The 24,847-nt window shown below is 32.1% G+C and overlaps 1 protein-coding gene and 1 long non-coding RNA gene across 3 annotated transcripts in view; both read right to left on the minus strand.

The window, feature by feature from the left end:
• Window positions 1-9,322: 9,322 nt before the first annotated feature.
• LOC127739067 (uncharacterized) overlaps window positions 9,323-24,847 on the minus strand; it is a 120,951-nt gene continuing 105,426 nt past the window's right edge. For both annotated transcript variants that reach the window (XM_052250641.1, XM_052250640.1), the window contains exons 6-8: window positions 22,299-22,499; window positions 14,777-14,910; window positions 9,323-9,826 (exon numbers count right to left, since the gene is read on the minus strand). In XM_052250641.1, coding sequence (XP_052106601.1) covers window positions 9,629-9,826; window positions 14,777-14,910; window positions 22,299-22,499 — 533 coding nt within the window. In that variant the 3' untranslated portion in view covers window positions 9,323-9,628. The remainder of the gene's footprint in view (window positions 9,827-14,776; window positions 14,911-22,298; window positions 22,500-24,847) is intronic.
• Window positions 15,815-18,211, minus strand: LOC127739073 (uncharacterized). Its single transcript, XR_008000268.1, has 2 exons — window positions 17,965-18,211; window positions 15,815-16,388 (listed from the first exon to the last, which is right to left on the minus strand). It is a non-coding gene; the product is annotated as an uncharacterized LOC127739073 (long non-coding RNA).

Consider the following 24,847-nt stretch of genomic DNA (forward strand, 5'->3'; position numbering starts at 1 on the left):
TAGAGAGTAATGGGTTGATAAAATATAAAGAATTGAGAATAACAGGCAAAATGTATAAAGAACAGAAAAAAATGGACTAAAAATTAAAGAATACAGAAATGAAGGACCAGTGACGTGAAATATCAACATAAAATATTCACGTATTAATGGTGTATGTCACATTTTCTATTTGCATGTGTGTTGTGCATGTAAGAACAAATCTCGTTATAAGTCTAATTCGGTAGGTCACATTCGGGGAAAAGAGGAAGAGATTGTGGTTACGACAATTGGAACACAGCGTCGTCATTTGTGGTCAACCAACTCGTGATAACTAAGGGATGATTTTAACTGAACCACTTGGAACTCTTGGTTTAATAGCTTCCTTGAGAGCAGTTACTCTATTCAAGAAAACAGAAAAGGAAATGGTAGCCCTCGAATATCGTATTAACTGCGAAATATTTACTCCATATGCAGGAGCTGCTAGAATGCTGCTGTATAGAAATAGAAAGTTCACAATTAGTAAGCTGAAATCATCTCTTTTGTCTTGTTGGTTTGTTCTCAACCGACCTTCATTGTCAATTTCTAGATATAAGTCCAGATATGAAACAGACTTTACTGTATTTTTTGTTTTGATTTTTAATTTGAAATGAAAACGTTAAAAAAATGTTGTATGAGATGTCTTTAGCGTTCATTCATTTAAATAAAATTAGAATCTACTGCGTGAAATGTAAAAGAAAAAGGAGACGCTTTGAGGTCACGGCTTGCAACGAAGGGATGGTAAATATGCTGTGGATCGAGGAGGTCCCGTTACGTGAGTGCTAACTGTGTTGGCTTTATAAAAAAAACCTGACCAACAGCTTAATGGCAAAGATGCATCTTCTGGGGTATACAACATCAAGGAAGCTGGTACGAAACTGAATAATCGATTGAACGCTGATTGAATAACAAAACCTTGCTCTGCTCAACACTAGGATACAACCAAGCGCAACTCTGTAACAAGAATATGCTTTACCAATTGGGCAACTCAACAACCCAAAGACGAGAGAGAAGATGGATCATGACATCGTCATACCCCTCATCGGCAACAAAGTACAATTCAAACTTTGACAAGCTGATAAAACAAAAAGGACCGATGGTATAGCCAATCACGGACAAAAAATTAGAGCTATGCATGAGGGAGATACATTCATTAATTTGAAATGAATTCCAACATTTTATTACACGACAGCAAATCTCTTTAAAACAATATCATTAAATGGGGTAGAACTTACACCGTCAAAATACTTGACTCGTTTCATTACAATAGATTCTTGTGCTTGACAGATGTTTTGTCAACTGACATTTTCTGTTTGCTGACTGTGCTTTCTTTATTGGTATAAAGTAAATTTCAGACAACTGCATTATACAAAAATAACACTCCGATCCTTTGTGTTCCTTATATTTAGACACATTTTTTCTGTCCTAAAAAACTAAAAGTTCGTGAACGTATTTATGAACATCTCTTAGTTTATACAAAACTAGTTTATATCTTATAAGAAATCGCATTGATATATGACTACCATTAATAAGAAATACAACTATTAAAGGAGAATCAAACCTTCGCTACGATATTGATGCCTTAGAACAGTGCGGTAGTCGCAATCTACCTCGTATTAATGGTATACCAAGCGGAGGGGGAAGCGAAGCATCAGAACAAACGACAGAGATGGACACAGAACTATTGAAGTCTGTCGATTAAAGTATTGATACTATGATACTAACGACATTGAACAACCTCGTACTGGCTCCGATAATGCTAAAGGTGCGAGAAATTTTGTTCCACCTCGTTCAAGACAGGTGAATTTTAAGTTGAAAGACCACTTTGCTAAGAAAAGAATACTGAAATGTAAAAATAAAGCGATGAGAGAAAACAGAGATCTCAGGTACATCAGGGTAAATGAGGACCTAACAAAAATCTAGAATACCATTGCAGTCTAAGCTCGGCAGCTTCATAATGAGCATCACATAAGAGATATATGAACTGTGAACAGCAAAGTCTTTTTGTATATGTAAAAGAATGTACAAACTTAGAATATTTTAAAGTGCTCAAGGCTCAAATGATCTCCTGATTGGTTTTATTCAAGAATTCGTTTCTTTGTCAGTGAAAGGTTATAATTTATGCATGACTTCCTTTTTTAGGCATTTCATTTCATTTATGTATTAGTTTTAGTGATATTAGGACTTTTTTTTATAATTTTGAAAATCATTGATAAATTGTATCTTAGACGTCAGATGACATAATTTTTTTTCCTAATTGTGAGTATGAATGTAAATCATGTAATATGTTTAGTGAGGAATTATCTTTTTGTTTATTTACAGTTCAAATCAATAAATTCAAGATTTGAGTTACAACTGAATTTTGTTTTGCAGCCAATTTTGTAGTTCAGCTCTTTAGATTAAATACTGCTTCATTGTGTCAAGTAATTAACCAGAACTAAATGTTGAAATAAAATGCCTTTTATATATTCAAAATTTAAATTAAATTCCTGCATTTTTTCTTAATTTTATTGGACAATTGGAAATTACTGTTCTTATCAACAGCGGATCCAGTAATATTAGTTTTGTTAAGCGTATTAGCCAATGTTTAAGGTTACATATGATTTCAAATCTTTTTTTCTTTTTTTTTTGTATCGCTTTGATATTGTTAAATGTTTAGGTGAATTTGAAGTTATAAATATTCTTATCAAAACATTAATGGAACCAATTTTACCTCAACAGAAAACTTTAACTTATTTTGATTTTGTTGTTTGTTTTAAAATAAAACTTTAAGTCAGTTTCAATCACAAATCCTTTCAGGCTTCGGGATATTTGTAACTCATTTGTAGAAATTCTTTGTTTTGAACTTTAAATAGGCCTAAACAATAGGATAATCCCTTGCTAAGAACATGATTTGCGTTCACTATTCACAATTGAGAAACACTATATCCTACAATTTCATTGGTCAAGAGCCCTTTGCTATATTCTAAACCTAAATATTCAAAGTATCGTACCAAATTAGGACCTTATAGAAGCGAAGTATGACGATTTTCACATATTACCTTTTACCGAGTCTTGGCTAAACAGAAATAACACAGACGAAACAATGAAGTTATTTTAAAAATAATCATAGCCCCTTCCGTTGAGATAGGGAACCACACAAAACAGGCGATGGAGTTATCGTACAGTTGCACATCGACGCCATGACATAGAAATAGACCACCTTTTATCTGTGTGGCTAGAACTAAAATTACATGGTAAAAATGTTCTCTTTGGGAATTTCTATATCCCCCTAATTGCGAGCAAAACATTTGGACGAAATTAGAAAAATCACTAGATATGGCCTTAAGGATGTTCGCTCCTCTTGTTTTTGAATTTTGGCCAGATATCCGGAATCCTCTGGTTTTATCCATAAAGTGCCATTACAAATTTTGTCCGCTAACCCCTGCTTTTCTTTTCATTATTTTATTACATATAGTTTAAAAAGCCATATTTGAAAATTCTATAAAATCCTTGTTATTTTTTCATAGTTTTCGAAAGAAAAAAGGTGCCAATGTTAAATATATGACAAATCTAGAGAGAATCATTTCCCGCCAAATTTTCAATCATTCAATGGCTTTTATTTTGAAAACAAGCACACGGACCCTTCATTTTTTTCTGCTTTTTTAGTTCCTTTAAATATATACATCAACCAATAACCGTCCTTTAAAAAGCTTGTTGTTTTAAAACAGACAAGCGAACATCTTTAAACGGCAATCATGTAGATTGCATAATAATCACGGGTGATTTTAATGAAAATTGAATAAATTGTGCTAACTCTAAGATTAGACATTTGTTAACACAGTTCAGTTTGAATCAGTTGATAGACGAACAAACACATATTACTGAACAGTCGTCTTCATTAATAGATCTTTTCATAAAAAACAATGTAAATGCTGCTACGTTCTGAAGCGTTGGTCTACCACTACTTTAGGACATATTTACAACTTCTCGTCCAATCAAAGAGCTTGAATTTGCCTTCTAATTTTCATAGCACATACTTTTTCCGTGTATTAAGTAACTATGCATGAATGACCACAAGGGTAAGATTTCATTCTATTGTTATCAAGGTATTAAAACAGAAATTACCACTGGTTACTTTGGAATAAAATGATGTGTCCCAAATTAAAAAAAAAATGTGGTTAGTTTTCACATTGATTTTTAAATATCCTGTTATTAAAATCTTTGGATCTAAAAAAGAATTTTTGACAATTGCAAGTTACTTTCATTTAAATAAAGAATAACAAATATGGTCCTTAAAACCTTGATTAGAGTACAAAGCTGTCTTATAGTTTTGTTAATTTATCATCTATGCAATTACTATGTACACAAAAATATGTACTATGAAACCATGTGAAGAGAAATTAAGGCAACTTGGTGATGATTTTTTTTAACTTTCTTAAGGAAATTGATCTTTTTCATTATCAATTAAAAAACCGTGATAATGTCTAAAGGGAATGTGCCACGTCTAAAAAAGCCCACAAAATCAATAATCTTTGATCTATTGACAGTTACTTTTTAATGCATATCCGTTAGACTATCTATGGGCACATATATCTATATGTTTCAAATTTATGATAGCTTTAGTTTTACTGTGAAATTAAAACATGTTTTTTAAATCATGTAAATCATCCACTTAACTTAAGTTAATGAGCTCCGTTTTACAAACCTGTGGTACAAGTAGTCAGCCAAATTAAACTATGAATAGACCAATTAAAAGATTACTCGAGTTGTAAATTTGTACTAAATTAGATAGTCTATGAAAAGGTATACACTATGAAATTAAGTGCTCGGGGCAAGCCCCTCGCTCTAAATGTCATAGAACATACCTTTTCATAGACTAACCGATACTTAGAATATAGCAAAGGGCCCTCGGCCAATGAAATTGTAGGATTTGGTGTTTCTTAATTGTGAAAAATGAGCATAAACATGGTCTTAGTAAGGAATTATCCTATTGTTTATGCCTTTTTACAGTTCAAAACAAGGATTTTTGTATAAACGGGTTGCAAATGCCCCGAAGCACATTTATCAGCTTGAAAGGATTTTTGATTGAAACTGACTAAAACTTTAATTTTAAAACGGACAACAAAATCAAAATAAGTTGATGTTTACTGGTGAGGCAAAACTGGTACCATTGATGTTATTATAAGAATATTAATATCTTCAAATTTACTAAAAAATTAAGCAATATCAAAGTGATGCAAAAAAAAAAGTTTTAAAATTAAATATAATCAAAATCTTTAGCCAATACGCTTACCAAAGCTCAGATTACTAGATCCGTTGTTAGTAAGAACAGTAATTTCCAATATTCCGATAAAATAAAGAAAAATGCAGAAATTTAATTTAACTTTTGAATATATATAACAAGCATTTTATTTGAACATTTAGTTTCAGTAAATTACGTCACACAATGAAGTAGTATTTGATGTAAGGAGCTGGACTACAATATTGGCTGTGAAATAAAATTTAGTTGTAACTCAAATTATTTCCTTACTAAAATATTACATCATTTACATTCATACTCACAATTAGGAAACTTATATAATACCTACTATTTCATAATACTGTTGTGTAATCTAACGTCTTAAATACAATTTATCATTAATTTCCAAAATAATAAGAAAAACCTTACATCACTAAAACTAAATGAAATGCCTTAAAAGGAAGTCATACATTAGTTATAACTTTGCACTGACAATGAAACACATTCTTGAATACAACTAATCAAGAGATCATTTGAGCCTTAAGCACTTTACAATATTCTAAGTTAGTAAGATAGTGATAATCCTTTTCTTCATGAAAAGTCCTCGCTAACGCTCGTACATAATCATGAAGAAAGTGTTCATCATTCTCTTACACATGTTACATATACTGATCAATTGAGGTATTATTGTCCTTTCATTGGTCTTTTAAATTTTCCTAAAACCTGTCAAAAATCTTATAAACGTAAAATGTTGTTATATGACTGTGGCGACTATACAAAATACAGACACTTTTTGTCCAGAACTAATTAGAATTTAATAGCAGATTAAAAAATATTGAAGACATGACGGCAAATATCACAAATACTATTTTAGATGCAGCTGATAAATGTATTCCAAATAGAATAATAACGGATCGAAAGGATCAACCACCTTGGCTTACTAATGAAATAAAGAAACAGATAAGAAAAAGAATCGAATATACAAAATTGCTAAAAAAAGTAATAATCCGAAAGACTGACATAGATTTAAGAAACTACGAAACGAAGTTACCAATTTAGTTAGAAAATCTAAAGAAGATTTTAACAATTCCTTGATAAAAAAAGGTATTAATAAGAACTCCTCTAAAACAAATTGGTGGAAAATCGTAAATCAAATTACAGAAATGAAATCAAAAGACACAAGTATACCACCTCCTTATAATTCTCTTATATTTGATGAGATCGACAAAGCATACGAATTTAATGATTTTTTTTTTTTGGCATCCCTGTCTAATATTAATGACTCCCGCACAATTTTACCCAATATACCATTTAATGCTCTAAATTCTATCAACGTAATAGAACTTAACGAAACGGAAGTGGAAGAAATTCTTAATATAACTTATCCATCAAAAGCTTCATGTTCTGACTGTTAAAATCCAAAACTGTTAAAAGAGTGTTCGGCTATTCTTAAAAATACTTTGTGTAAATTATTCAACTGGTCCTTGCGTAGTGCAGTTTGTTCCCTCTTTATGCACTTCCCCTTTAAAAATGAATAACCATTAACTGAAAATAGTCAACATTCACAAACATATTGGTGTTTATTTTTCTAATAATAGATTTTGGCAAGACCATATCGAATACATCACGAAAATTTGTATTTAAGGGTCAATATTATTCTACGGAAAGTTAGAAACGTTCTCGATCGGTTCACCCTGGAAAAATTGCATACACCGTTTATAAGACCAATTCTTGAAAACACCGATGTTGTATGGGACACACATAATTTAAACCTAATGTGTTGAAATTCACTACGAAAAGTTATCGGAACGAAGGGAAAATCATAGATTGTTACTCTGTCACAAAGTAATAAATGACAAATCATCTACTTATCGTCGTGAGGAAATACCAAGTTTAGTAGAAAGTAGACATAACCATAATATTAGGCAAAGTCAAAATATTTTAGAAATCAGTACAAGAACTCGCTTGTATTCTGAATTCCCTGCACCTGTGAGAATATAGAAAAGATAACTTTTAATATAAAACAATGCGAGTCTCTCTTTCTATTTAAAAAAAGAATATTTGTAATGAAAATAAGAACGTTTCCACATATCATTAAGTTAGAAATCGCATTTGACAAATTCTACGTGCACGCCTGCAAATGAAGTCTAGTGCTTTAAACTTAAATTAATTTTTATGTAATTTAGTTGACTCGCCATATTGTCGTTATGGTGCTTTAGATACAACCTCTGCTTGTTTATTAACATGTCCTAACTATACTAACATAAGCCAAGTGTTATTGAATTTTTTTGCTGTTTTCCGCAGCATATTAATGTAAATAGATTTCTTTTTTGGTCAGTTGTTTTAACTGATGAAGAAAGTTTTACTCTTTTTGAATTGGTACAGAAATAAAAAAGAAAAAAGTTTCACACCATAATATGAAAACTTCATGTTTTTTTTGCATTTCATTCAGTAAACTTCATTAACTCGTTGTTTTCCTCCCTTTTTTCATAAATTTTATTACAATCTTGTTTTGTATATACTATTATTAAGACTATATTCCAGCATACTCCAAGTATTTATTATATTCTATATCAATATTCTATTTGAGACAGAATAAAATAAGCAATATTGCTTCTGGATCCTATTGTTTATAATGTATTATATTATATAACAGGATTTGTTTTTATCGAATAACGTATTGTTTAAACCAAAAGAACACTGAACCATGTATTCTTGTGGTCAGGTTAAAATCATTACTTTGGAATGACGTACTTGACATTCATGTATATTCTATGTTAAAAAAAACCCATTCATATAATTCGTTTATCGTTGTCAAAATCTTTCATTATTTTCTTGTTCAGGACAAATAACTTGACTTGTAACCGCATATTACCATGAGGAAATACGCACGCTCGCTTAGTACCTCCGGCTTCTGTTGGATTATTGTATTTGGTGCGCAACAATAAGATTTTATCATTATGATATCAATCTTTTTGAGAATAAACGTTATCTGAATGCTATTTTTGTATCGTGTTAACTTTTATTTGACTTTCCTTTAATTCTGAAATACTGATTAGGTAACAATTTGCCATACAATGTGTAGTGAAAGACCATCTACTAAGCAGAGGCTTTATCCGAGGGTAACATACTGTAAATTCAGAAATTATTGCGAGGTTTTTATTAATGCGAATAATACGACTATGATGAGTATCGCAATAATAAGAACTCGCATTCTGATATCTGATGAAAATATATACATGCAGATTTTCCTGATGTCGCAATAATTAATTTCGCAATTTTTTCCGTTCTGAAAAAATCGCAATAATAAATTAACGAACTAATTTAGGAATTTACAGTACATTTTATCAGTTCATTTTCAAATTTAAATTTAATAGATGGAGCGATACTTTTGTCAATATATGCAAAATTTCAATAGATTGGATGCATTTGCAAAAATAAAAACCTACGTATTGGGATCATATGATATAAGTTCAGTTAATTAAGATACCTATTGTCACTCATATTTTTTCTACTGCTACTGTTTTAGACTTTTATAACGAATAAATAGCTCTTCTTCGTTTTCCATTTTTTTATCAAAATATTGTTGTTGTCATGCCCTGTGATGAGAGAAAAGTCTGAATATTTTTTTATACATGAAATGTTTTAAAGATTACGAAAACACAATTTAAAACGTTGTTTCCAAGGTCTAGGATGACATATTCATTACTATCTGAAAATGAACAAATTGTGGGTAATTTTAAAGTCTTGGACTGCTATGAATCTTTATGTTTAGGTCAGGTACGTTTCGAATCATAACCTCTAAAACCGAAATATGATAAGATCATTATATACCACATTGAAATTTTCTGATAGCAAACTCACCAAACAAACACCGAGACTTGTTCAGATACTTGCCGGATGGTTTGTCCTTAACGTCCCTTTTTTGTTAATTTCGGATCATTTTTCCCTTGACAAAAGGTACACGATTTTCCCATGAATAATTTTAGTTGAAATCTATAATCTTCTGAAAATGTATTAAAAAGTAACAGGGGAATCAACTTTCAAAAAAAAAGGAGGGACATTCAGTCAACTGTTACACTTAAGCATGTTTTTTTCCGTAATTTATTTGTAACTCTACATGTTTATTGAAGATTTTAAAATAAATAACTTGACTTGATATATTTGAAATGCAAATAAATTTGATTATACTTTAAGGATTTGAAAGCTTAAGAAAAATGAACATTAATAGTTAAAGCATGTACCCTCTGTAGGGCCTTCAATATAACTTCTGCTGGTTGTAAATATAGCACAATCGGCGACCGTAATACAACGCACGGGAACCAGAGATGAATGAACTATCTGCATATTCAATTTCAGATAATCACATAATAGTTACACGAACGTTTGAAATTACATCTTGTTTCCACATTCAAATAATTGAAATCTAAAATCATCCCCAATTTTGTCAACAGGTTCGTAGTTTACACAGACAAATTGACTTTCGTTTTTTTCCACTTTCAAACATCGATTTGTTGGTATTTCATTCACTACAAAAAATGCGTAGTGGCAAGCCGGAATCAATTTGAAGTCTGATGATTTGCTGAATTCCTGAAAGAAAATATATGTATGTTTATCGGCAATTATAACTTAATATCTAAATATTGTTTAAATCGGTTCAACTGCTAAAATACAGGCAACAGTAGAATACCGCTGTTCAATAGTCATAAATCGATTAAGCGAAAACAAATCCGGGCTACAAACTTAAACCGAGGGAAACTATAAGAGGAAAACAACAGAACAACAGAAACACTGAACTGCAATAAAAACCAACGCCAACATACATAGGTACATATGTTTATTCTGCTTTGTTGGTAGATTTAGGATTGAGCTGCATGCTTTTCGATGATATTTCGAGGATATTAATGGGTTACATTAAGATTGAGAGATATTTTGAGCCCAGGTATTAACAGAATTGACATGTAATTGAACGCAGTAGAAATAGCAAGAACATCAAACAGAGAAAGAAAACAATTCATGATAGCATCTCCTATATCTTCTGCATTACAAGATACATGTGCCTAAAGTCTCATAATATTTAACCTTTTAGTGTATTTTTCTATTCAACATTTTGCAAAATCCCTTACTTGGACTTTGGAAACGATTCGATCCTACTATACCAAGTTTGAACACGATATCCACGACATACTATTTCATTAAATGCAGAATATATAGTTCGACCTTGAACTTTCAACGACGACATAACGTTTTGAACCGACGATATCAAGTTTGACCTTTCGTTATCAAAGCAGCCTTAAAAACAAACACAAATATGTTTTGGATTAGAAAGCTTGATATTGCTACTATCGATATACATTTTACGATAGTTATAAGTGGAAAGTTTAATATTTACCGGGAAAACCTAAAGCACAAAAAGCACAGTATAAGTGTCAAATATACCATACATTGTAGGAGACTTTACATTTCCCAAACTTGTCCAAGCGCAGATGAATGTTGTACAGGAAAAGGTAAAATTAGACCATTTCCAAAAATATATAGATATGAAAAGTCGACAAAAACTTTTTTGAATGTATCAAAAAAGTCCTCCAGATGTTCACAAGACATTAGTCTGTCTGATATCGTTATTATAATTTGGGCTTTAAATACTTGTATTGCATGCTAACTTCACAAAATACTGTAAGGTCAACAGTGAACGGGAGAGCTTTTTCGCTCTCCTTTTCCTGTGACATAACCTGAAAAACTCAAAACCTTATAAATGTGGTAACTTGAACCCAACCTAAGTGTGGTATTCAATATGTGGGACAGACGGAGCGAGAGTATTACAGAAGAAATCAAGAACACCTTTACCGCTTTCGTAGACCTAAAAAATTCAAAAGTTTGATATATCAACATTTAGATAAGCATAATCACAATCTAAAATTTATAAAATTCAAACCACTTGAAACCGTTCTGAAACAACCAGGAGAATCACACAAACAATTTGAAAAATCACGTGAAATTCGCGAATTATTTTGGATAACGTGTTAAACATCGTATAAATTATACACTTGCTGATCTGTTATCTATAATAAAAAATAATGGCAGACATCAAGTATTATGCAAACTGGGTCAGATACAAATAAGTAAATTACATGCTATTTTTCTGGAGTGTGATAAAATTCTTTTTTTAGCCCAATGTATGAATACACCCGTATTATAACAGCCTTTTGTCATCATAGACTGTTTCCTAGTATCGATAAGCCTGAAAATCATAAACGGCATTTTCTTAAATGAAATATATAAATAGAGGTATTGATTTTATCAACTTATCTAGTATATTCAATGACTCTACCATCCAAAGCCAAACACTCCATATTTTGACAATATAGAACCACCTATTATTTCGTTTTCTTATAAAAAAACCCAGCAGAAGTTTGATTTTTAATTATACGTCAGTTACATCAGACGTCAATATAGAAAATAATGTTCCTTCCACTTGAGACTGTGAAACGCCTAGTTTTAGATATGTTCCCTATGGTCATGTCCTTACAGGAGACCTCAACATCGTCGAAGACCGTGAGGTCATAACGTTTCTTAAGAAATGACCGAAATATCGTCCTCCATCTAAAATAGATTGGAAACAGTGTCGTCAGGTCATTAAAGACGCTCTGTCTTCCTACTGTAAAAATTGGTGTAAACGTGAAAAATCTGATAAAAAATCTCTAGACAGTTATTTGAATAAAATTATGAATACTGTTAATATTCGCATATCTCATTTTGAAAACAATTCTGAAATTAGTAATAGGGTCCATAACATTCCCATTTCTAGAATAAAAAATAAACTCCAAGTACTCGCAAAGCGGTTTGTGTTCGTACCGGCAGACAAAGCAGCAAATCAAATAATGTAGTGGTGGTGTGACGCATATACTACACAGAAGTTCTCTAAAACGAAATTATAAATTCTTCTACATTCAGGTCCGTACGCTCCACAGAAAGTCGAATTGTGAACAAGCATATCACTGACACTACCAAGCTTAAAGCCTCTTCCGAACATTTGAAAGTCCCTACTATGTACTGGTTACCTAAATTGCACAAAAAACAATTTAAATTCCGTTTCATCTCCGCATCTAGCAAGTGTTCTACTACCAATCTATCAGTGCTTCTAACTACCTCCCTTACTACTATCAAAGAACTTGTTATTAACTTTTGTAATAAAGCTTATGAAAATAATGGTATTAATTATTTTTGGAGTGTTAAAAATTCTTTAGAGGTTTTAGATGAAATACATGCTTTTGATGGTCCTTTTAATTCTGTTGACAGTTATGATTTTTCTACTCTCTATACTACACTTCCACACAATCTTATCAAGAAAACGTTTTCATATTTAATCAAATGGTCTTTTGAAAAATCTCATTGCAAATTTATTTGCTGTAACTCGTTTAAAGCCTTTTTCTGTAACGAAAAAGGAAAGTATGCTAGATACACTTACTGGAAATGTGAAGATATGATGGAAGCTTTGAATTTTCTCCTGGACAACATATATGTACGTTTCGGCGATAAAGTGTATCGACAAGTAGTAGGTATTCCTATGGGCACTAACTGCGCCCCTTTAATAGCAGATTTATTCCTGTATTGCTATGAATCTCAGTTTATGACCAAACTCATTAAAGACACGTCATTGTTACATTTGGTTGATACATTCAACAATACCTTCCGTTATCTGGATGATATTTGTTCGTTAAATAATCCAGAGTTCTCTAAATATACTACCGAAATTTACCAAAAAGAACTTACTTTAACTAAATCTAACATAAACAGCAGTAGTTGCCCTTTTCTAGATTTGGACATTTCAATCTCTAAAGGAAAACTGCATACTAAAATTTACGACAAAAGAGACGACTTTTCATTCCCTATTGTTAATTTTCCTTTTTTAGACGGCGATGTTCCTTTGGCTCCATCGTACGGTGTTTATATATCCCAACTCGTTCGTTATGCCCGTGTGTGTAGTGATGTCATAGATTTTAACGAACGTAATCAATGCATCACTGGTAAATTATTAAGTCAGGGATTTCGTTACCATAAATTACGTAAAACTTTTACTAAATTCTTTCATAGATACAAAGTAAATTTGGCTGTACCTGTAGAAAACTGATTAAAAACGGTATTTCACATCCTAAATTTTACGGTAATATTGTACTTAAAGCGCGGAAATCACTATGTGATCCGTGTAAACTCTTCGAACCTTTAAATAAACTTATTAGTAAAGGTTATATTACCAATGTTGTAATTTGATCTTTAAATATAGTTTACATTGGCCCTAATATCGATTTTGTCCTCAGCAAATTAAAACATAACTAAATTTGTATTCTTTTCAAACGGGATGTATAAAGACACACCCACGTTCATTTTCATCTATAAAGAGGTTAACTCCTAACTATCCTACTGCCTGTCGATACATTTATTTTTGGCATTGCACAAGTCATGTCTTCTTTGACTGTTCATGACGTTAAAATACTAAATCCCTGGGGTGTGTTTTAGTTGATTTTAGTTTCTGATGCATGATTTTTTATTATTAATTGTTTTATGGCTTTTAACTAGCTTTCAGTAACTGCGAGTACTCTCGCTGTTTATTTGACCTGTTGATACAATTTGTAATGCTTTTTTGTTATTTAATGTTTACTTATTCAGGGTTATAACTGGCCTATATACCAGCTTTGATAAGTGTTTGGTATTACTATAAATTTTCACTTCTTCGTACTATGAACATCAAAATTATTTATTTTGTAAAATTATTTCCTTTCTCCGTTTGAATTGTACATGAATACCTAACTACAAAATTATTTTCATTTACCTGTGTATAAATGCAAATGGTGCATATTTTTGTTCTAGCTTATTGTTGTTTTTCTAAAATTGTTTAATATTTCACAGCGGTATATTTTATTGATTTTATATTTGTATTGTATCAAAGATCAAATTTATTTGTTCAGTGTATGTTGGATCGTGTTAATTTGTCTTTTGATTGAGTTAAGCCATTTCAATTAATATTTTATAGTGTGTTTTTCTATGTTGTGATGTTTCACTATTGTTTCAGATTAGGGGAAGGTTTGGTACCATTAAAACGTTTAACCCGCTGCAATTGTTTGCACCTGTCCTAAGTCAGGAATCTGATGTTCAGTAGTTGTCGTTTGTTGATGTGGTTCATAAGTGTTTCTCGTTTCTCGTTTTTATATAGATTAGACCGTTGGTTTTCCCGTTTGAATGGTTTTACACTTGTTTTATTTGGGGCCCTTTATAGCTTGCTGTTCGGTGTGAGCCAAGGCTCCGCGTTGAAGACCGTACTTTGACCTATAATGGTTTACATTTTTAAATTTTTTTTTGTTTTGACTTGGATTGAGAGTTGTTTCATTTGCACTCATACCACATCTTCTTATATCTATAAACTGCCAAATATTACGAACAGTTCTGTGTTGAAGTGTCCATTGTATGTCTACTTATTAGTATTGCTTAATCACTTTAATTATCGCAATATTGAAAAGATTAGTCGAACCCATATATAATTACATTAAGAAGATTTAGGTCACCGTCATCTGTTACGTGAAGATATTTCTTTTCATTTTCAGAAATTGTTGAAAAGCGCCTGGTGAAAAAGGCGGACGTTTTCGTGCTTTCAATTCTTCTTTTCTCCAGAAAACGACCTAAAACAATAAAAAAAAGTTTATTAATTATAAAAGAGGAGATGTGGTATGATCACCAATGAGACAACTCTCCATAAGAGACCGAATGACACAGAAGTTAACAGCTATAGGTCAACGTACGGCCTTCAACAACGAGTAAAGCCCATACCGTATAGTCAGCTATAAAAGGCCCCGAAATCACAAATGTAAACAATTCAAACGAGAAAACTAACGGCCTATTTAATGTACAAACTAGAGGCTCTAAAGAGCCTGTGTCGCTCACCTTGGTCTAAGTACATATCAAACAAAGGAAACTCTCCAACATTGTAGACGAGAATAGACTTCTAACAAAAATCTCTATTTTGTTGATCTTGTATTACTGATCTTTCAGTCTGTTTAATTTCTCTCTATCTTCTTTAGTTTTTGCTCAAAACACAAAAGAGGGTAAAAAAATCCTCATTTAAGGGCAATCACTCCTATGAAGAGTGACAGTCTACTAGCTATATCGGCAACATTTGACTTTTTAATAGGTCTTGCCTTGCTGATCATTTTTGTAATTTAAAGTGTTTATTTATCTATTGTTATTTAAATCAAATAAGACATAACGGAAGAATAAATGTTTCTCTCTTAATTTCATGGTTTTCATGATAATAGGCAAAAATCTAAAAAAATGGTAAAATTTGTCATTTATGGGCAATAACTCCTATAAGAATTTGTCTAACAGTTTTGACGTATATGGACCACTGGTAGAACTCATTTTTAAGGTGTTTCCACTCCGTTAGGAAAGACCTTATTGTTTTTCTAATGTTTTTTTTTTCTTTTTTTAAGGTCTTTCCACTCCGTTAGGAAAGACGTTATTGTTAAGGTCTTTCCACTCCGTTAGGAAAGACCTTATTGTTTTTCTAATGTTTTTTTTTTCTTTTTCTTTTTCTTTTTCTTTTTCTTTTTTTTTTTTCTTTTTTTTTCTTCCAACATTTTTTTTGACATGCCCTCCCCTCGTTTCTATTAAAGCTATCAAGACCAAATTTGAACCATCGATAGACCTCATTGTGAAGTATTACCAGATGACTCTGTTAAGGATTTCATCATCCCCTTTGGAAGTTATCTCCCTTTTATTGGGTTTTTCAACATGGTCCCCCCTCGTTGTTTTTAAAGATATCATGACCTTATTTGTACTATAGGTAGATCTTATCATGATGTATTACCATATTAGGCTGCGTAGGATTTAATCGACTCGTTTGAGAGTTGCATCCCCTTGAAGCAATTTCTTTTATTTGCATTTTTCTTAAAAAGTATAAGAGATAGAATCTAATTGAAAATAGCAGCATCTACAGGAACAAAGGGCAATGTTAATAAACATAAATAATTAGTATGTTATCAATCTTTAAAAGGAGTTATTTCCCTTGAAAAAAATTACTCAATTTGTGAAAAATTGTATTTCGAGAACCGGAAGTCGTAGAGACTTGGGACCTTCACCAATAATCTTTAATTCATGTGACCTTTAACTTGCATCCAAGGTCAAAGGTCACCGAGTGCAAAAAAAAATTACGCTGCAATTTCAAGCTTACATATTAAGAAAACGATAAGAGTTTGCTGCATACATACTGCGTATAAAATGTTCCTCTCGACGAGCTCTACATTTTATACATTAAGCTTAAAACCGTCTGTTCAAAAGTTGCAACGAGATAATTCTTAAAAGTATAGTATTGTGTGTATATCTTTTTAAAGGTAACAGATATCAACCTACTATTAATTGCAAAAATGATCAGTATCTAAAGACCTTCAATTTGAGGTCAATGTCAGGTCATGATGAAATTTTACCTTGACCTTCAACGTGTACTATGACCTTGACCTTGTGATATTTGAAAGGTCAAGTGGTCCTGAGTTGAATGGTGGTAGTCCTATGTCTCTACGATTTCCGGTTCTCAAGTTTGGTATTGCATCATATATTTGATGATTCATTGTGACCTTGATGAATTTTGGAATTGTCCCAAATTTTTTGATACAATATTGTCCTTCAGCTGCAGATTACTTATCATTTAACAGATATGAGATATCTATTGTCGTTATAGAGATAATGCAGTTTGAAATTTTGCGAGCGGAGGCATGTATTTCTGAATCAACAATCGCTTTCCACCAGAAGTTTTCAGAAATTGAAGAGTTTAACATGGTTATTTGTTTGACTAATTACCAGAAATTTTCAATGAAAAACTAAAAAAAAACAATCAATTTGAAATTTTCATCTTTTACATTGATTTTGTAAGTTTCATAAGTTCTATTTATATAATTGATATTGCATCATTTTTGGCACTTTGTCAAATGCGGTCATTATGTATATCAAATTGAACGTCTAAATGAGCTCTACTCAAAAATGAAAATTTCAAACCCCTTTTTCATCCCAGTGGGAAGGGTGGGGTCATTAAGTGCAAAAATTTCAAACTTCTCAGATGGTAAGGTTGTCGCATATCAAATGAAAGTCCATAAAGCGTACATTTCAAATATCAAATTGACGTCCCCAAAAAATGTTTTTTTTTTCTTCCAACATTTTTTTGACCTGACCTGCCCTCCCCTCGTTTCTATTAGAGTTATCAAGACCAAATATGGACCATCGATAGACCTCATCATGGAGTATTACCAGATGACCCTGTTAAGGATTTCATCATCCACTTTAGAAATTATCTCCCTTTTATTGGTATTTTTTAACATGCCCCCCCCCCCTCGTTGTTTTAAAGATATCATGACCTTATTTGTTATATAGGTAGATCTTGTCATGATGTATTACCATATGAGGCTGGGTAGGATTTCATCATCCCCTTTGAGAGTTATATCCCCTTGAAGTAATTTCTTTTATTTGCATTTTTTTTAAAAAGTATTAGAAATAGAATCGATTTGAAAACGGCAGCATGTACAGGAACAGATGGAAATGTTAATAAACATAAACAATTATTTTGATATTTACCCTTATAAGGAGTTATTTCCCTTGAAAATCATACACAATTTTTTTTAAATTTTATTTTTAGAACCGGAAGTCGTAGAGACTTGGGACCTTCACCAATAATCTTTAGTTCATGTGACCTTTAATTTGCACCCAAGGTCAAAGGTCATTGAGTGCAAAAAAAATTTACGCTGCAATTTCAAGCTTACATATTAAGAAAACGATAAGAGTTTGCTGCATAACTACTGTGTATAAAATGTTCCTCTCGACGAGTTCTATATTTTATACATTAAGCTCAAAACTGTCCGACCGTCTGTTCAAAAGTTACGACGAGATAATTCTTAAAAGTATAGTATTGTGTGTATATATTTTTAAAGGTAACAGATATCAACCTACTATAAACTGCAAAAATGATCAGTAATTCAAGACCTTCAATTTGAGGTCAATTTCAGGTCATGATGAAATTTTACCTTGACCTTCAGAGTGTACTATGACCTTGACCTTGTGATATTTGAAAGGTCAAGTGGTCCTGAGTTAAATGGTGGTAGTCCTATGTCTCTACGACTTCCGGTTCTCAAGTTTGATATTGCATCATATATTTGATGATTCATTGTGACCTTGATGAACTTTTAAATTGTCCCAAATCTTATTCTACAATGTTGCCCTTTAGCTGCAGATCATTTATCATTTAACAGATTTGAGATATCTATTGTCGTTTTATAGATAGTGCAGATTGAAATTTTGCGAGCGGAGGCATGTATTTCTGAATTAACAACAGCTTTCCACCTGAAATTTTCAGAAATTGAAGAGTTTAACATGGTTATATGTTTAACTAATTACCAAAAACTTTCAATGAAAAACTGAAAAAAAAAAATCAATTTGAAATTTTCATCTTTTACATTGACTTTGTAAGTTTCATAAGTTCTATTTATATAATTGATCTTGCATCATTTTTGGCTCTTTGCCAAATGCGGTCATTATGTATATCAAATTGAACGTCTAAATGATCTCCACTCAAAAATGAAAATTTCAAACCCCTTTTGCATCCTAGTGGGAAGGGTGGGGTCATTTAGTGCAAAAAATTCAAACTTCTCAGATGGTTAGGTTGTCGCATATCAAATGAAAGTCCATAAAGTGTACATTTCAAATATCAAATTGACGTCCCCCGAAAATGGGTTGGGTGGGGTCATTGAGTGCAAAACAAAGATTTTCTTTTAAAATAAGGTTGTTGTATATCAAATGAAAGGTCATAACGTGTACATTTCAAATATCAAATTCCTGTCCTCGAAAAATCAGTTGGATGGGATTATTTAGTGCAAAAACTTTCTAGAACATGGCGTTGTCGCATATCAAAGGAAAGATCATCAAGTCTACATTACATATATCATACTTCCAAACTCGAAAATTTCGGCGGATGGTGTCATTAAGTGTAAAAAAAGCGAAAAGTTTCAGAAGGTATGCTTGTCGTATATCAAATGAAAGGTCGTAAAAAGTACATTACGAAAACATCACTTTTACAGGAAAGACCTTTCAATTGTTTTACAAATAATTGAGATACTAGTTCTAAATATTTTTGCTCCTTTCAGACTTTTTCTATTTATAACCGCTCAAAAAATAATAAACAAAACTTGCATTTAACCCCTATGATCTATGTTTAGCCATGTCGGTCATGTTGGTTGGTAGGCGGGGTCATCGGACACATGTTTTAAACTAGATACCCTAATGATGAGTGTGGCCAAGTTTGGTTAAAATTGTCTCTGTAGTTCAGAGGAGATGTTTTTTTAAAAGATTACAAAAAAATGTTAAAAAGTGACTATAAAGGGCAATAACTCCTTAAGGGGTCAAAAGGCCATTTAGGTCATGATGACTTATTTGTAGATCTTACTTTGCTGACTATTACTGCTGTTTACAGTTTATCTCTATCGATAATAATATTGAAGATAATAACCAAAAACTGCAATATTTTCTTACAAAATGTGGCGGGGTTAAACATGTTAGGGGGATCCCAACCCTCACCCTCACCCTAACCTGGGACAGTGGTGTAACAGTACAACATAAGAACAAACTATACAAATCAGTTGAAAAAGATATTAAACCGATTTCAAGACATGAAGTTGAACGTAATTTAACATGAATGGTGGTTTAGTTCTTTTTCATGATGGTTTAGTTCTTTTTCATGATGGTTTTGTCATTTTGATATATATACAATTGGTGCACATTTTAAATGTCATATGTTTTTTTGGGGCAAAACCTTTGGTATTTGATACTATTACAAACAAACAAGAGATAAAAAATACTTTATATTGTGTCAAGTTAAAACGACAAGTCGAGGAAAAACAGTTATCACTATGACAACCGCTTCCCCCCCCCCCTAAAAAACAACAAACAATAATTAAACAAAACAGACGCAAAAAACAACAAGTAAACAACAGTACACAAGAAACAATAACAAAAACCTAAGTTGTCAAAATTCAACTCGAACGTCATCAAATAAATTGGGCCTCGTTCCTTTCCTACTAGTGGTCTCGTGCTCAGTTGAATACGGCGATGTCACTATTGAAGGAGAGAGGATGAGCTTTCGGTACGACAAGTGAAAAAATGCGTGACGATCTGTGATACAGATATTCTATATAGGCCAATCAGGTTATGAATAACTCATATCTCTTCGACTGACCATAAACAAATGACATTTTTTCCAGAATGATAAAAAATATAAACTTAATTAATTACTTGTTTTCAAATTTACCACAGATATATTCGAATTAGATACATATGCATAAAAGTAGATGAGGGATGTTCGTTTATGGGATGCAATCCAACAATCCAAGTAAACAAATAAACCTTGAATTTAATAGACAAGTGTAAATATGCCATATGTTGAAGACCGTACTTTGACCGCTATAATGGTTTACTTTTATAAATTTTGACTTGGATGGAGAGTTGTCTCATTGGCACTCATACCACATCTTCTTATATCTATATGATAAGTTACGCTCAAAATCGTTTCGAGTATACAAAACACAATATCAAAGTTCTGCTATCAACAAGTTTTCCAAACTAATAAAAAAAAACCAAGATAACCACTGACGAGGTTTCTGACTTAAGACAGGCATTTTATATATGATAGGGTTAAACCAGTTCCCCCAATTTCAATCTTCATCGGAGGACTCTCTTAAGGGCATACGATACAGTAACAGGGATATAATGACGTTACCAACGTAAATATTATTCAGTTTTGCGACGTCAAACTGAGACTTACGGGGAACAGACGTATTTTTCATGAAATAACGAGTGCATGGACCCCTCTTTTTTTAAATGAAATTTGACTTGAAACTGTATGAAGATTAGTTATTCTAATTTTTATTGAGAAATCACCGATGAATTATTTTAAATAAGATAAATGTGCAACAAAAATGCTGTTTTTTTTTCTAAAATCTTGAAAATATAATAAGAATAAATCGTTTTTAAAGAATTGTTACACAAATTTAGAAGATACTCGCGTAAATACGACATTCCAAATCGATTTACAAAAATCCGCATGTGTTTATCTTTGAAACAAAAATGTTTAAAATGTCTATTCAAAGAATTGAAATGTCCAAGTTTCGGTAAATGTTTAAATTTCTTCCCCATATATGTCTAAATTTAGCAAATGAAGGTATATTTTTTATTACATATTTGAGCAGGTGAAAAATAGCTTGTATGCAAATTTTCGTAAACAAATCACCATGGGATCGAAACTGTATTGTATGCCCATGTTAAAGGGGAGATAATGACGTTACCAAAGTAAAATGTTATTCCGCGACGTCAAACTTTGACATATCGGGAACAGATGTATTTTTCGACTGATTTTAATCATTAGCATGATAACGAGTACATGGACCTTACTTTTTTAAAATGACATTTTAATACTTTGATTATATATGAAGATTATTTGTACCAATTCCCCCATTTTCTACACAAGGAAATGCCTGTACCAAGACAGGAATATGACAGTTGTTTGCCATTCATGTCATGTGTTTCAGGTTTAGATTTTTCTATTTGATAAGGGACTTTCCGTATTAAATTCTCCTTAGACATGTTGGAGTACAGTATTTTTGATATTTTACTTACCACTAAAATAACGTTTAAAAGCATTAAGAAAATAAAAATTCAAACAATAAAATATTTAACCGTATCAAAAATTACTACATTTAAAAGTAATCATTTTGATATTTTATCTAATTTCAAATTATGAGACCTAGTTGTTTTATTTATCCTAGATAATGTAAGTGTGTCTATTAGGTCGGAACTTAATTGTTATCATTTTTATGCCACATATGTATGCGTACTGTTAGACCATATGTGCAAACGCACTAAAATACCATATGTGTACACTCGTACTATATATACCACAAATTTTACAACCTGAATGTTTCAGTACAAAGAAATAATACAGGAACACATTTGTTATTTGTTTTATTTGGTGTTTACCTACATTTGGGAAACTCGCACGCCTTTGTGTGTGGTTGTCCGGAAACGAGTCCTTCAAAAACGATGTTATTACTCGGTTTTTTCAAGTGCTGCATAAATTTATCTGTCCCAGATTTATTTAGAACAACAGTGCGCTCCAAAATCATGTTCCAATCAGTTACCACCAAAAATGAAGTGTCTTTAATTAAACGTATTTCAATAGTTCCTGAAATTGAAATTAAGTGAAAGATGCACTTGATGAGTCTTCATAGGTATTGCTCAATTATATATTTACTCTTAATTTATCCTTCTTTTCATTTAAGTCGTTTTAACAATTTAGGTTTTGTTTCGTTAACTGACTTCGACAAATGTTCTTTGTTTAAAAAGTTTTGATATTTACGTGCACAAAACACATCATTATCTCGAAAGTAATTAATATTCACTACACGTAGTTTCTATATTGGTTTGCACCTCAGACGGATGTTTTTCTGCAAACAATTGTGTGCTATTCCCTAATGGAAAATGTCTGAGTGTAAATTCACAAGGCGGGTGATGCATGCCGGGAAAAAAGACTAACTTGCGTGCACAAACGGATTCGCTCCTGTGAGTTCATGCGATTCTCTCATTATTTATATTTCAACTTGATTTGTCTCTGTTTAACACTACAAACTATTAAAAGTCGGAAATGACCTATATCTGTACTCGACTGTACTGATTTTTACTCGACCAGTCTGAATTGGTCTGAAATTTACTTAATATTACTCGACTGTAGTCTGAACCATACCATAACCTAACATGTTTAACCCCGCCACATTCTGCATGTATGTGCCTGTCCCAAGACAGGAGCCTGTAATTCAGTGGTTGTCGTTTGTTGATGTGTTACATATTTGTTTTTAATTGTTTTTCGTTCATTTTTTATGTACATAAATTAGGCCGTTAGTTTTTTCGTTTGAATTGTTTAACATATGTCATTTCGGGGCATTTTATAGCTTACTATGCGGTATGGGCTTTGCTCATTGTTGAAGGCCGTATGGTGACCTATAGTTGTTAATTTCTGTGTCATTTGGTCTCTTGTGGAGAGTTGTCTCATTGGCAATCATATGTAGTTTTATTTAGTAATATAGGAAAATCAATTTTCGTTTAAAACAAAAAACATATGCCAAACAAAAAGCACCTTAATCAGGTTTTATAACCCTCAGTATAGGTGTGATTTTCAGGTTAAAAAAAAGTGTTTTTATTTAACAAGACTCTAACTTTTAAATTAGATAATTTAACTATCTCGATTTGATAAATCTGAGAATCATGTAAGGATGTAAAAATCTGTTTATATATATATCTTTATTTTATTGTGGCTGTTGCCATGTCAGTTTAAAAGAAAGTTATTTTACCAATCAAAATTATAAAAAGTAGAAGTTCTTTTGTCGAGTATGGTTCAGACTGGTCGAGTATTGTTCAGACCTTTGGTCGAGTATGGTTCAGACTGAAAAAAATAGGTCGAGTATGGTTCAGACTAGGTCGAGAATGGGATATGACTGTTTCAGACAGGTCGAGTAATAGTTCAGACTATTTTCAATAGCAAAGATAAGGGTCAAGTACAACTCAGTATAGTCGAGTATGGTTAAGACTGGGTCGAGTAATATTAAGTGAAATTCAGACCAATTCAGACAGGTCCAGTAAAAATCAGTACTGTTGAGTACAGATATAGGCAATTTCAGACTTGTACTAGTTTGTAGTGTAATTTATTCTTCATCATCCGCTAGGGTTACATTACATTAGAACTATTCTTTTTCCACTGCCTGTTAATTTTTAAAATGTTTGAGAGATTATACACTTGACAATAGTTATCAAAGATACCAGGCTTATAATTTGATACGCCAGACCCGCGTTTCGTCTACATAAGACTCATCAATGACGCTCAGATCAAAATAGTTAGAAAGCAAAAAGTATAAAATTGAAGAGCATTGAGGACCAAAAATTCCAAAAAGTTGACAAAGGATGCATAAATGCATTTTCTCCAATATACAGACTTGTCAGTATGATTTGTGATGTAGCTCTTTTCCGACTTTTCAAACCAGTAAGATCGGAACCTTTACATGAGGAAAAGAGGAACTTCCTTCCTGTTCAGTTTACCAATAAAGGAATTGATGCAATCAACATCAGTAACGTTCTACATCACAAGGAGGTAACATCTAAAATTCCACTTTATTTTCAAAATCAGACTGTTCCTATTGTATCATATAGTTATACCAAAACCATTGCATCCAAAGTATTTAACTATAAACAAGCATTGCAGGACCTTGATTTAGAACAATACCTAAAAAACCCTCTGACATGTGACTGTTCCCACTCGCCTTATATTTACAGCCCCTCTGGTCATGTTATTACTGGGGATCTAAACATGATTCAACATGAACATCTCCGAAAGGTGATATCTCATGGTCCTCAGTTTAGAGAACCTCAACACATCCATTTCAAAATAATTATGGATTCCATTGAGGACTACACCAGAGCATGGGCTAAACGAGAAGAAGTTTAACTGGACACTTTGTCAGAGTGGGTCAAATCTATCAGGTC

This window comes from Mytilus californianus, unplaced genomic scaffold (assembly GCF_021869535.1).
Source record: "Mytilus californianus isolate M0D057914Y unplaced genomic scaffold, xbMytCali1.0.p SCAF_4, whole genome shotgun sequence".
NCBI classification, from domain to species: Eukaryota; Metazoa; Mollusca; class Bivalvia; order Mytilida; family Mytilidae; genus Mytilus; species Mytilus californianus.